General features: G+C 39.9%; 3 protein-coding genes across 3 annotated transcripts; 2 read left to right on the top strand and 1 right to left on the bottom strand.

Moving 5' to 3' along the window:
• The first annotated feature begins 2,141 nt into the window (after window positions 1–2,141).
• On the top strand, window positions 2,142–5,283 carry LOC125206523 (U-box domain-containing protein 52-like). The gene is made up of 7 exons (XM_048105771.1): window positions 2,142–2,301; window positions 2,386–2,468; window positions 2,882–3,003; window positions 3,076–3,255; window positions 3,325–3,739; window positions 3,811–3,909; window positions 3,981–5,283. The coding sequence occupies exons 1-7, from the start codon at window positions 2,142–2,144 to the stop codon at window positions 5,082–5,084; spliced, it is 2,163 nt and encodes a 720-aa protein (XP_047961728.1). The 3' UTR covers window positions 5,085–5,283.
• A 9-nt stretch (window positions 5,284–5,292) lies between these two features.
• On the bottom strand, window positions 5,293–7,377 carry LOC125204972 (uncharacterized methyltransferase C3H7.11-like). The gene is made up of 10 exons (XM_048103748.1): window positions 7,115–7,377; window positions 6,944–7,039; window positions 6,654–6,758; window positions 6,461–6,568; window positions 6,287–6,358; window positions 6,150–6,200; window positions 5,969–6,031; window positions 5,763–5,887; window positions 5,551–5,673; window positions 5,293–5,458 (listed from the first exon to the last, which is right to left on the bottom strand). The coding sequence occupies exons 1-9, from the start codon at window positions 7,367–7,369 to the stop codon at window positions 5,634–5,636; spliced, it is 915 nt and encodes a 304-aa protein (XP_047959705.1). The 5' UTR covers window positions 7,370–7,377; the 3' UTR covers window positions 5,293–5,458; window positions 5,551–5,633.
• Window positions 7,378–8,904: 1,527 nt separating this feature from the next.
• LOC125208668 (mitochondrial import inner membrane translocase subunit TIM23-1-like) lies at window positions 8,905–9,856 on the top strand. The gene has a single exon (XM_048108320.1). The coding sequence runs from the start codon at window positions 8,983–8,985 to the stop codon at window positions 9,556–9,558; it is 576 nt and encodes a 191-aa protein (XP_047964277.1). The 5' UTR covers window positions 8,905–8,982; the 3' UTR covers window positions 9,559–9,856.
• The last annotated feature ends 1,528 nt before the right edge of the window (window positions 9,857–11,384 follow it).

Below are 11,384 nucleotides of genomic sequence, written 5' to 3'. Positions count from 1 at the left end.
GTAAGTAGTATAGTAAAGACCATGAAATGAAGTGGTGCATCTATGATTTTCATTTGTGATAAATAATTATTCCTTCCTGCCAATTTTAAGTAGAGCAAATCTTATTTGGCACGTGATATTAGTATTCTTTTGTGAGTGGGATGAAAAGAAAATAGAGTGAATTTATAAGAGAGAATAAAATTGAGAGAGTGATATTTTATTTTAAGAATTTGTCATTTAGAGTAATGTATTTCAAAGAGAATAATGTGCCACTTAGAATGAGAATGTATTATATAAAAAATAAATATACTAAATATTTTGAAACATGGTTAGATTTTAAAGTTACATATTTCAAATACAAAAGCAAATTACACAATATTTATTTTATTTTTTGATGAGTCTTTGTTTCTTCCAAGCAAGGATAACTTCGTCAACAGAAATTGATAGAAACATATTAATATTTTTTTATAATAAAAGTGGCTAAAAATAATCATTCAAAGATTGTCCATGTAAATATAAGTAACGTATGAGAAATAAAAATAAAACTAGTAAAAAAGTTTTCATAGAAAGAAATGGAACTAATTTGTTGGACGTACAAGCATTGAAAAATGAATCTATTTTTCGTAAAGAAAGAAAATATGAATTTTGTGGCACATTTATTGCTATATAATAATAATAATAATAATAATAATAATAATAATAATAATAATAATAATAATGTATAAAAATTGGGGTAAAAATTGTACTCCTTGTTCCCTTTGTGCACCAATGAAAAAATGTGGTTTCCCTAATTTTTTTATGTACTATAGATTTGTCCAATTAACTACTCCTACTTAAGTACTTCAAAAAGAATGTTTTTTTCAATAATGAATATATCATAAATTGCATCATTTTACGTCATTAGTCTTACATCATACTGGGACCTAGTTTTCGAATATAAAAAATTACTCCTCCAAAATAAACCAAAAGCAAAAGAAAAAAATAATTATCACATTGACCTTCTACTTGGTTCTTGCCCACATTATGAAGATAAAGCTTGCCCCACCAAAAGGATTTTGGTTCACTTAAATACAAGATGTAATTATTAGTTATATCTTGCAAGAATACTTTTTATTGATGTATAATCTTTTGATAAATACATCACTAAGATTTAAATAATCTAAATTCAACGCATAAATTATATTCTCCATGATTGTTTGGACTTTATTCAACTTTAAATATGATTATATATTTATTTAAGTCCCATCAATATGGTTTTTGTAATTTTTCTTTCCTTTTTCTTTTTGCTCATAACGACTATCTAGTGTGAAATGATTATGTAATAAACTAATAGTTGAAGCAAATTAGAATATTGTAGAAAATGTATTGTGTAAAATTGTAGAACGAGTGAAAATGTGATTCAAGGAGCATACTATTTGAATTCAAATACTATCAAATACCTTCAAAATTACATATTTATCACTGAATAAGAGTTTTGAATCTAAGTATCTACATTTTGATTCATCGGGTTGTCTTTTGCAAATTTCGTGAGTATTAGTTTATGTCCTTTTTGTAGCCCTAATCTTAGCTAGCTAATGTACGTAGGGTTGCTTAAAAGGTTAATTGGTTATCGATCGATAATCGATCTGATTAAATCAGTTAATGGTTGATTAATACGTGTTTCGCGTATGAATTGGTTATTAACAGATGTTATCACTCGATTATCATAACTGACAAATACTCTAGTGAGTGCACCCTGGTGCGTGCAGACTTAACATGGCCCAAACTCGACCAGACCAGTCAACCCATAATCTATCATATAATTCTCTAAGAAAAATATATAATTTTGCTATTAAAAGTAATTATATGAAATTATCCCTTATAATGAGTATATTAGTAACATTGATTGTATTAGAAATTAGAATGATGGTGTGATATCCCATGTCTTAAGGAACACCATAGATACTAAAACCCCTACCCCAAATATAGTCACAAAAGTCAATAAAAACACAACAAGATTTTCAAAATTTCCCGACAACGACGCCAAAACTCTCCATCTGCTCGACGACGTGCATGGGCGAGCAGATGCGGTAGCGCACAACCAGCATAGATCCACGCCGCTGTCCAGCGCCACCGCTGCTCCGCCCTTGCATCGCGTCTCTCTCTCTATATAAATATAAATAATGGCAAATATGTATGAAGAGGGCCGAATTTCGACGGCGGTGGGCATCGACAAAGACAAGAACAGCCAAGCCGCCGTGAAATGGGCCCTCGAAAAATTGAGGTTGAAAGACAACCACCTTCTCCTTGCCCACGTTAAAATTCAACAAGGCTTTGATTCACGTATGTGTTTCTTCTCTTTTTAATTTTTTTTATAAATTAGGTCATTGGATTTGATGGATTAATATAGGGAAAATATTTCTGCAGATGCTGTTCAGGGCAGAGAGCCAACTCCAGCTGAAGCACAACAAATATTCCTTACTTATCGCGGTTTCTGTGCTCGAAAAGGGGTAAACGACAAACCTAATTCCCGAACCAGAACCTCTAATGCACCACTGGCGAATCTAGAACATAATTTTGGGGTCGGATCCATTGGATGGAAATTGTTTGTGGTGTGAAGTGGACGAACAAAGAGCGAAAAATGTTCGCTAAAAATTAACGAGGGGTAAAATTGTAATTTTTCAAAACGCAACTTTTTATTTTAAAAAAATCCCAAAACGACACCGTTTAACGTCTTCTTTTTCAAAAAATGAATCTCCAAATGTGAGGGCATGGCGTTTTTGGCCGACCCTAAAGGAAAATTAAGCCCTAGATATTCGCCCCCGAAATCCGCCACTGAATTGCATCATAGTGCAACATCTCTTATTGCATCATAATTCTTCATGATGAACTTACCTTGTTTCTTTTATCTTGGTGGCTGCAGATTCATGTAAAAGAGGTGGTTCTGCAAGGCCACGACGTGGCAACCACGCTTGCAGAGTTTGCCAGCCGGAACACCATCGTGAACATGGTCGTAGGAGCTTCGAGTAGAGGTGCCTTAGCAAGGTAGCAAGCATCCCTAGCTCCATCATTTGGTTACATTCTTCCATGGTAGATTTGAACTCTTCTCTTTCTCAGGGCCTTCAAGAACCCCGATGTCCCGAGTTCTTTAATGAAGATCGCGCCCGATTTCTGCAACGTGTACTCCGTGTCGAAGGTGAAGGCACAGAAAGTGAAATCTGCCACCGAAACCGGAACTCCCGGCAGCACAACCAGCTCTGGCTCGCAAGAAAGCCCGTTTCCTGCAAAATTTCGCCCGTAAGAACTTTGTGTACACCGCTGATTTCGTTCTTGTTTCTTTTCTTGATCGGCAATGTCTGTTTACAGTCAGGAGAGCTGGAAAAGCTCCTTCTCTTACACGTCCGAACTGGAAGGGGGCAAGTTCGGGTCGTCGACTTTCAACAGCAGAGAGTCTCGTCAGATGACGCCGAGGGAGTCAGCAAACGCTAGCTATGAATCTACGGGCTTAGGCCACAGCTTTCACAGCAAAAGCAATTTCTTCGGGGCCAGCGAGGGTGAAGGCAGGCATATGCCTCGACCAAAGAAGCTCGCCTCGAATGTGCCAGACGTCCTACTGTCGATGAAGCACCACGATCTTCAGCAAGTCCGAACCAAAGACGTCAGCCCACCGTATTCCATGGCTTCTTTCAGTGATCATTCGGATATGCAGAGTTTCCCTTCGGATGTATCGTACGAACATCTAGACCAGATGGCGGAGTCTTCGAGCTGCTCACAAACCGCTGTAAGTTTTTTCGTCATTATAAGGATAAAAGAGATAGTAGCGAGCTCAACAACGAACCTCTGTATTTACAGGACGTAGAGGACGAGCTCAAGAGATTGAAACACGACATGAAGCGAATCACAATGACATATAATGCAGTCTGTCAAGAATCAGAGACGGCTTCGGATAAGGTAAGTAAACGGAGATAATTTTGTAAATAAACATTAGGTGTTCATGATACTTACCAGTTGTGTTGTCACAGGACGCCATCAACGGTGACCATTCCCAAGAGACGGCGATGGCCATGGTTGAGAGGGAGAAGTTGAAGTGTCAGGCTGCAGTCGAGCTAGCACAGACGGCACAGCGCATAGCAGAGCTGGAGTCGGTGAAGAGAAAATCTGCGGAGCAGAAATTCAGAGTGGAGGCCGAAGAAAAGGAGAAGGCGATTCACGCGCTAGCACATACCGAGGTCCAGTACAGGAAGTACGCGATGGAAGAGATCCAACAAGCGACAAATTACTTTGCTGGTTCAGAAAAGATCGGTGAGGGCGGATACGGGCCTGTCTTTAAAGCGAGCCTTGATCACACACGCGTTGCCATTAAGGTTCTCAGGCCAGACATGTCACAAGGCGAAAAGCAGTTCCAGAGAGAGGTCGAGGTGCTGAGCCGTATGAGGCATCCCCATATGGTTATCCTGTTAGGTGCTTGCCCGGAGTATGGCTGCCTCGTGTACGAGCACATGGAAAACGGAAGTTTAGAAGACAGGCTGAACTGCCTAAACGGCACCTCCCCGTTGTCGTGGAGGGACCGTTTCAGGATAGCCGAAGAAATCGCCACCGCCCTGAATTTTATGCACCGGACAAGGCCAGAGCCCCTCGTGCACCGTGACCTCAAGCCGGCCAATATCCTCTTGGACAGAAATTACGTGAGCAAGATCAGTGACGTCGGCCTATCCAGGCTGGTGCCAACAGCAGTGGCGGATTCCATCACTCAATGCTGCATGACTGCAGCAGCGGGCACGTTTTGCTACATAGATCCCGAGTATCAGCAGACGGGAATGCTGGGAACAAAATCGGACGTGTATTCATTCGGTGTGGTGTTGCTGCAAATTCTTACCGCGAAGCCAGCTATGGGACTGACCTATGTAGTTGACTCGGCAATTGAGGATGGCAAGTTTGCGGAGGTGCTTGATCGGACGGTGAAGGACTGGCCAGTCGAGGCGGCCCTAGCTATGGCGAAACTGGCCTTACAATGCTGTGAACTGAGGAAGAGAGATCGACCGGATCTTGATTCGGTGATATTACCTGAACTGCATAGGATAAGAGAAACAGACTCACAGATCAAACCTGAAGACAGATTCTACTAAATGCCTCACATGGACCGATACGACTACGAGAGATGCACAATTTTACCATTTTCCTTTTTCCGCAGAGCCTGAAACTTGAGCTTAAACACAGAGAAAGAGCGAGCAAGAGATTACCAAAACGAGAAGGGGTTTGGTGCCGATGTATAAACAGAACAGCAAAGCAAAGCAAATGGGCTGTCAAAATCTTGTTTTGGCTGTGTTTATTTTCCTGCCAGCTTTACAAAGGCGCTTATCGTTTCAATATTCTCTTACATAAGAACCGATGGATGATTCGTTTCCTTAAAACAAAATATCAGGAACTTCAGGATTTTAAGATTTTAACGGGCCCATCGTCTGCTTGCTTTCATCCATTAATGTGAAGCTTGACATATTCCCTGAAATGGAGCCTCTTAGGTTATCAACATGTATACTAACGAGTTACAATAAACGAACTACTTGAGAAATAATTGATAATATGTATAATTACCTTGTAACCATCTCTTGTATCAATCACGACTGGGATCGAAAACCCTTAGAAGCTGTTAAAAATTGACAAACTGTTGCAAGTAACTACGAGTCGATCTTCTTGAAAATGGCACGTATCCAGCGCCTAATGGAAAGCAAGAACGAAATTTCAATCACTGAGTGTAGTCGGACACTGTACACAGAACCGACAGAAGTAGCAAAATCTGATTATACCGGTCAAATGTCATATTTCGAGAGTGGTTAACTACTTGTCTGCAGTGTGTATCCAGATCCACGATGCAAAAACCAGCTTCCGCAAACAAATTTGATAAGTAATCTTCAGAGAAATAAAACGAGCACTGCAAACGAACCAACAGTCATTGGAACTTCATAGTGTCAAAAAGTAGCTGAACAAAAGTAAGAAGGGTGCAGATACATACAGTGCCATCGCCTCTATAATAAAAATTATCGCTGATCATCTGATTTCTGTTCTCTAACTTCACCTGAAAATTTGAGCTACTTAATACGAATATGAATAGGTGGAAGTGCGGACTAATTTGAAACACATCATAATCGGTGCCTTTCAAGATACTGAACACAAGTATAGCATCATTTTCTTACTTGTGCAGAATCTCCAACACCGTAGTCTTTGACTAGAACGTGACCATTTGGCTGCGAAAACGAGCCACACATTAACCTTGCACAAAAAAAACAGAAGCTAGAAGAGTGAAAAGGGAAGGATGCTAATTGCAACAAACCTTCAGTATTTTTTTCAGGTTTTGTAGCACGAAAGGCATCTTCTTTGGAGAAACTGCAGATAACATGAAAATCTGCATAAAGATACGAGTAGAAAAGCTCACACGAAGAACATGATATGCAATAGCTTCTCAAATACTACTTCACAACATAATCAGAGCAGTTCACTCACTAACCAAGGTTACAAGATCAACAGAAGACGGCAAGATTCTGTCGCAAAGATCTTCCTTCGTAACATCACAAGTGAATACATTCATACGCTTCCCATCAAAATTTGAATGAGACTGCATTTATTTGGACAACAAAAGTGAGACAAATGGCTATATAAACCTTCTAATCCCCTAAAGCAACGAAGACAGAGAACAAAACCTTAACAAGATTCAATGCCTCGGTCGAAAAATCACAGGCGTGGACGAAAAGCGTGGGATAGGCTGAAACCAGAGGGAAAATAGTATTACCAGCACCAAAACCAACCTGCCAATCATCAAAATACACCTCAATGTAACAACCATCTTCAATTTCAGCTCACAACTCCAATCATGAAATGATTCATAAGTAAAATAGGCAGCAAATTTGGTGTCATTGCATGCTTTACATTTACCTATTTGAAAATCACCTTAAAAGGAACTACTCCATGATTACAAAGATCCAAACTTTACCTCTAAAAGAACTTTCCCTTCTGCAGAAACCCCTCCATCATCATCACAAAAATATTTACCCCAATCTTTACCTAAATAATGCCTGTCCTTGAAAAACTGCAAACAAAAAGGGAAATCAATCAAAATTGCAAGTGCTGAAGCATTGATAATTAAAGGAGAATCGAAAGAGACCTTGTTTTGATGGCGCTGGTAGAATTTGTCCCAATATTTGAGCGATTTTCTGCAGTAGTAATGCTCATCACTGTCGGCAAAGACTTGAGCTTTGCAGCTTAATTGCTTGAATTGGTTGCTGGGAGAATGGGGAAAAACTTTTTGATGAATTGAAAATGGTGAGCGTGTGATTGGTGGCAATGCAGTGGGGGCCGTTATGCACGGCGGCGGCGGTAGGTGGCGGAGAAGCTGCTTCCACTGCGGCGGCCGGTTCATTGCTTCAACTGTCGTCTGTAGCAGATACTGATGCAACATCTCAAATTGATTGGTATTTTTATTTAAATACAATTAATATTTTTTTTTAAATACAATTAATAAATCACTACTACTACTAGTAAATTTGTAGACTTTTCTTATTAAATTACTCCATTAATTAAAATGATAGTACTATTCCTTGTTACATTTAAGATGACTATATTATTGGATGGCTTTTCTTATTAAATTAGCAAATTAATTAAAGTGATAGTACTATAAAATACTATTCCTCGTTACATTTAAGATGATTTTATTGGATGACTTGTGATTTAGATGGAATTTTTATAACATTCAATTAAGAGAAAATGTATTTTAATTTTTTAATAAATAGAGAGAAGATGTGTTTTTAATAAATTTAAAAAAATAAAATAAAGGTAGACAATAAGTAGGAGATATTGAAATAATTTATTTTTGGGAAAGAAAAAAAATAAGAACCACTTATATTGAAATAATAAAATATTTAAAATAATATCATTATTGTAGTTACTACTATTAATTAAGTATTGTTCAATTTAATAAAAAAGTTTAATAAATTATGGAGTAGTACTCCTATTTTCTTTTGCAAAATGAAGAGTTAGAATTATTGATTGGGAATGGAGGGCATATAACCATCCATATGGAGTAATATAGTATATTCTCTACTAGTCGTCAAAGGATCTTATATTGAAGTAGTAATACGACTTTTAATGCATGAATGATTTAGTCATAATATAGGTAAGTAAGTATTTTACTAGGTGCTTATCACTGGACTCCCTTCTCCCTCTTCTATCGTCGTCTCTTCCCCATCCATCACCGCGCCCGCATCGGTTCCCTTCTTATACCGTTGTTGTCTCCTCCTCGTTCATTGTTGTCGTCGCCTCATCATCCCTAGACCTGCACAAGGTTTACTGAACCGGCGGTTCAAACCGAAACCGTAACCGCCGGTTACGGTTCTGAACCGAAACCGTGAGAATTTATCCGAACCGAAATCGTCGATTTTTGAACCGTGGTTCGATTCAAGTTCAATAGTTTTCAAACCGAAACCATTCCGGAACCGCGAAAAACTGCCGCCGGAAAACTGTGAAATCAATCCGGAACCGTAAAAAACCGGCGGTTTGGAACCGTAAAAAACCGTCGGAAAACCGAAACCGGCAGTTTTAGAATCGGAACGGAATCGCGAAACACCCTCGTGGTTCGGTTCCGGTTCAATAATTTCCAAAACCAAAACCGACGGTTCCGACCGTAACCGCTAGTTCCTGAACCGTGGGCACCTCTAATCATCCCAGACCCCAATGTAGGATCCGCACGTCTCGTGAGCGCACACTCACGAGAGTGTCGCATTAGAAAAAAAAACACGACTATCAAGTAGAGGAGTATTAAATTTTGGTCAAAAATAGGGAGAAAAGTGCAATTAACAAGAAAGTGAGGTAGCCACATGCAATAGCCCCCAAAACAAGTATAACAGAAAAAGACCTAAAATTGCCACGTCTATTTCCAATTTTTATACCTTTCTTCTCCATTAAAACCCCCAAAAATTTTAACCTAAAACTCTCTCTCTCTACGCCTTTTCTCTCTCTAGAACCCCCTCTCCTCCCATGGCGTACACCCCTCAATCCCCCAATCGCAGCCACAGCGACGACGAAGCCACCTCAAATCGCCGACTCTACAACCCCTACAAGGATCTCAACCTCCCCTCCCAAACCCTATACCACCTCCCCACGCAGCCGGAGTTCCTCTTCCAGGAGGAATCCATCGCGCAGCGCCGCTCCTGGGGGGAGAACATCACCTACTACACCGGAATCGGCTACCTCGCCGGCGCCACGGGCGGCGCCGCCCAGGGCCTCGCCACCGCGGTCAAGGCGATCGAGCCGACGGACACCACGAAGCTCAAAATCAACCGGATCCTCAACGGCTCGGGGCACAGGGGGCGCCAGATCGGGAACCGCTGCGGCGTGATCGGGCTGATGTACGCCGGCCTCGAGAGCGGCATGGTCGCGTGGAGGGACACGGACGACGTGATCAACAGCGTCGTGGCGGGATTGGCCACCGGAGCGCTGTACAAGGCGGCGTCGGGGCCGAGGGCGGCGGCGCTGGCCGGAGCGCTCGGAGGCGTGGTGGTGGGAGCTGCTGTTGCCGGGAAACCCTACTTGAAACGATATATCCCGCTGTGATTCAGTGAATTTTAAACTTTTTTTTCAAATTAATTGGGGATTTTGAATTTTGCGTTTTTGTTGGTGATCTTCGATTAATTAATTGATGGCTTAATGTTGCTTAGGGTTGCAATTTTGATAGTGGCAATTGATATTTAAGTCTCTTGGCTTAAAATGGGCAATTTGTAGTGAGTATATGATATCTATGTTTTACTTCTCTTGTTAGTATCGTAGGATGAGGAATCAGGTTCCTGAATAATGCCCAGGAAACATTGGCTACTATTATCCTTAAGTATTCATTTTCTTGTAATGTTGTCTACTTTGTTTTGCATATTCTATTCAATGCTTTTGTAGAATTGATGTTTGTAGTGTGCTACTCGATTATTGTATGATACTGCTCTGCGCGGAATCCATGAATTGTGCAAGTTTTTGTGCTTTACAGCAATAGGGGTGTGGCATATTTGAGATTAGGTTGCTTTTCATGGAATTGTATGTAGTTAGATAGCTAGCTGATTGAACAGACATGCTTGAAGTTATGACTTATGTGTCCACTTCTCTTGCTACAGGGGATGCTTGTAAGTGGCCTTGTGTTCAACTGTTTTGTGTGGTTTTTCGTCGTCCTCTCATTCGTGTGCTACTTGATTGTTGTATGATTGATAACCTGCTCTGTGTGGTATATATGAATTGTGCAAGTTTTTGTGTTTACAATGATATGGGTGTGCCATATTTGTGTAGGTTTCCCCTTTATGGAATTGTATATACATGTAGCTAGGTACTAAGGTAGCTGATTGAGCAGACATGTTTGAAGTTATGTCTCCATATCTCTTGCTGCTATTAATGTGGATTTCGGTTTTCCTCACGTTCATGCTTGCTTGTTACATTTGTATGAACACCTGCATCATTTGTATTAGGTTTTGTATTTGTCCCTCATATGCTTTGCATGCTATGCATAATAATCTCAACAGTTTCACTCCATAATTATTAGTGATGTGCAATTTGTGAGGTTAGGTGGTTTTGAGGGGGATTTAAGTTATTGCGCATAACTACTTTGAAGCTGTGTGACAATGTTGAAATCTGATAGTTGGGTGTTCTAACCTCTGTACTCATTAGGGCCTGTTTTCAATCTATCTAGCTAGCTTGTTTACCTGTGTGTTTGTGTTAAGAGTACTTGAAATGATGGTGTAGTCGAGTTCTGTTTATTTGCTGTTGTAACTTAGCATTGTAACACATTTCGATGTTATGATTCATATAGCTATGGCCTATGGGTGTTTAGTTAAGCATCCTTTCTATAACGTAGTTATTCTACTCCAGGAGATGATGCTTATAGAAATCACCACCCACGACACTTAGGTGGTCGCTCGGTCTACTGCTCCAAGTGTTGTAAAAATGGTGATATCTTAACAACATCCTCCTGTGGACTTGGCTTTGAAACTGTTGTTCTTTCTGTTGGTTAAAATGTGTGTATATCTTGGACATCATTAATGTGAAAGGGAATGATCAAACCATCCAAATTCAGTTTGTGTTCTGATCTGAAATTTTCAGTATTAACAGAAGCATAATAGAATTTTAAAAAAATATGCCTTGAAACATCAAATCTATAGAGAATGTGCCTTGGAACCATCCAAAAGACTAACCTCTACACAGCAAATCAATGTCATTAAATAACTTTGTTCAGTAGAGAAATGGACAAACAAATTACAAAAGGGTGGTCAGAAATATTTTATTTCCTTCACATATATATGTTCAAGAAGGCAGAGGAGAGTCTATGGCAAGGAAATCATCTCATGCTGGGTAGATTTCTACACTCTATATCAGCAAAATTTGGTTCATACCATACTGCCTCGGGA

This window comes from Salvia hispanica, chromosome 2, assembly GCF_023119035.1.
Source record: "Salvia hispanica cultivar TCC Black 2014 chromosome 2, UniMelb_Shisp_WGS_1.0, whole genome shotgun sequence".
NCBI classification, from domain to species: domain Eukaryota; kingdom Viridiplantae; phylum Streptophyta; class Magnoliopsida; order Lamiales; family Lamiaceae; genus Salvia; species Salvia hispanica.
The sequence above is the reverse complement of the archived record's forward strand: the minus strand, read 5'-3'. Positions and strand labels throughout refer to the sequence as shown.

Coding starts and splice junctions, on each gene's coding strand:
- LOC125206523 (XM_048105771.1), top strand. CDS start 2,142: ATGGCAAATATGTATGAAGAGGGCCGAATTTCGACGGCGGTGGGCATC. Junction 2,469..2,881: donor GTTTCTGTGCTCGAAAAGGG/GTAAACGACAAA, acceptor TGGTGGCTGCAG/ATTCATGTAAAAGAGGTGGT. Junction 3,256..3,324: donor TTTCCTGCAAAATTTCGCCC/GTAAGAACTTTG, acceptor GTCTGTTTACAG/TCAGGAGAGCTGGAAAAGCT.
- LOC125204972 (XM_048103748.1), bottom strand. CDS start 7,369: ATGAACCGGCCGCCGCAGTGGAAGCAGCTTCTCCGCCACCTACCGCCG. Junction 7,040..7,114: donor ACCAGCGCCATCAAAACAAG/GTCTCTTTCGAT, acceptor TTTTGTTTGCAG/TTTTTCAAGGACAGGCATTA. Junction 6,032..6,149: donor GTGTTGGAGATTCTGCACAA/GTAAGAAAATGA, acceptor TCAAATTTTCAG/GTGAAGTTAGAGAACAGAAA.
- LOC125208668 (XM_048108320.1), top strand. CDS start 8,983: ATGGCGTACACCCCTCAATCCCCCAATCGCAGCCACAGCGACGACGAA.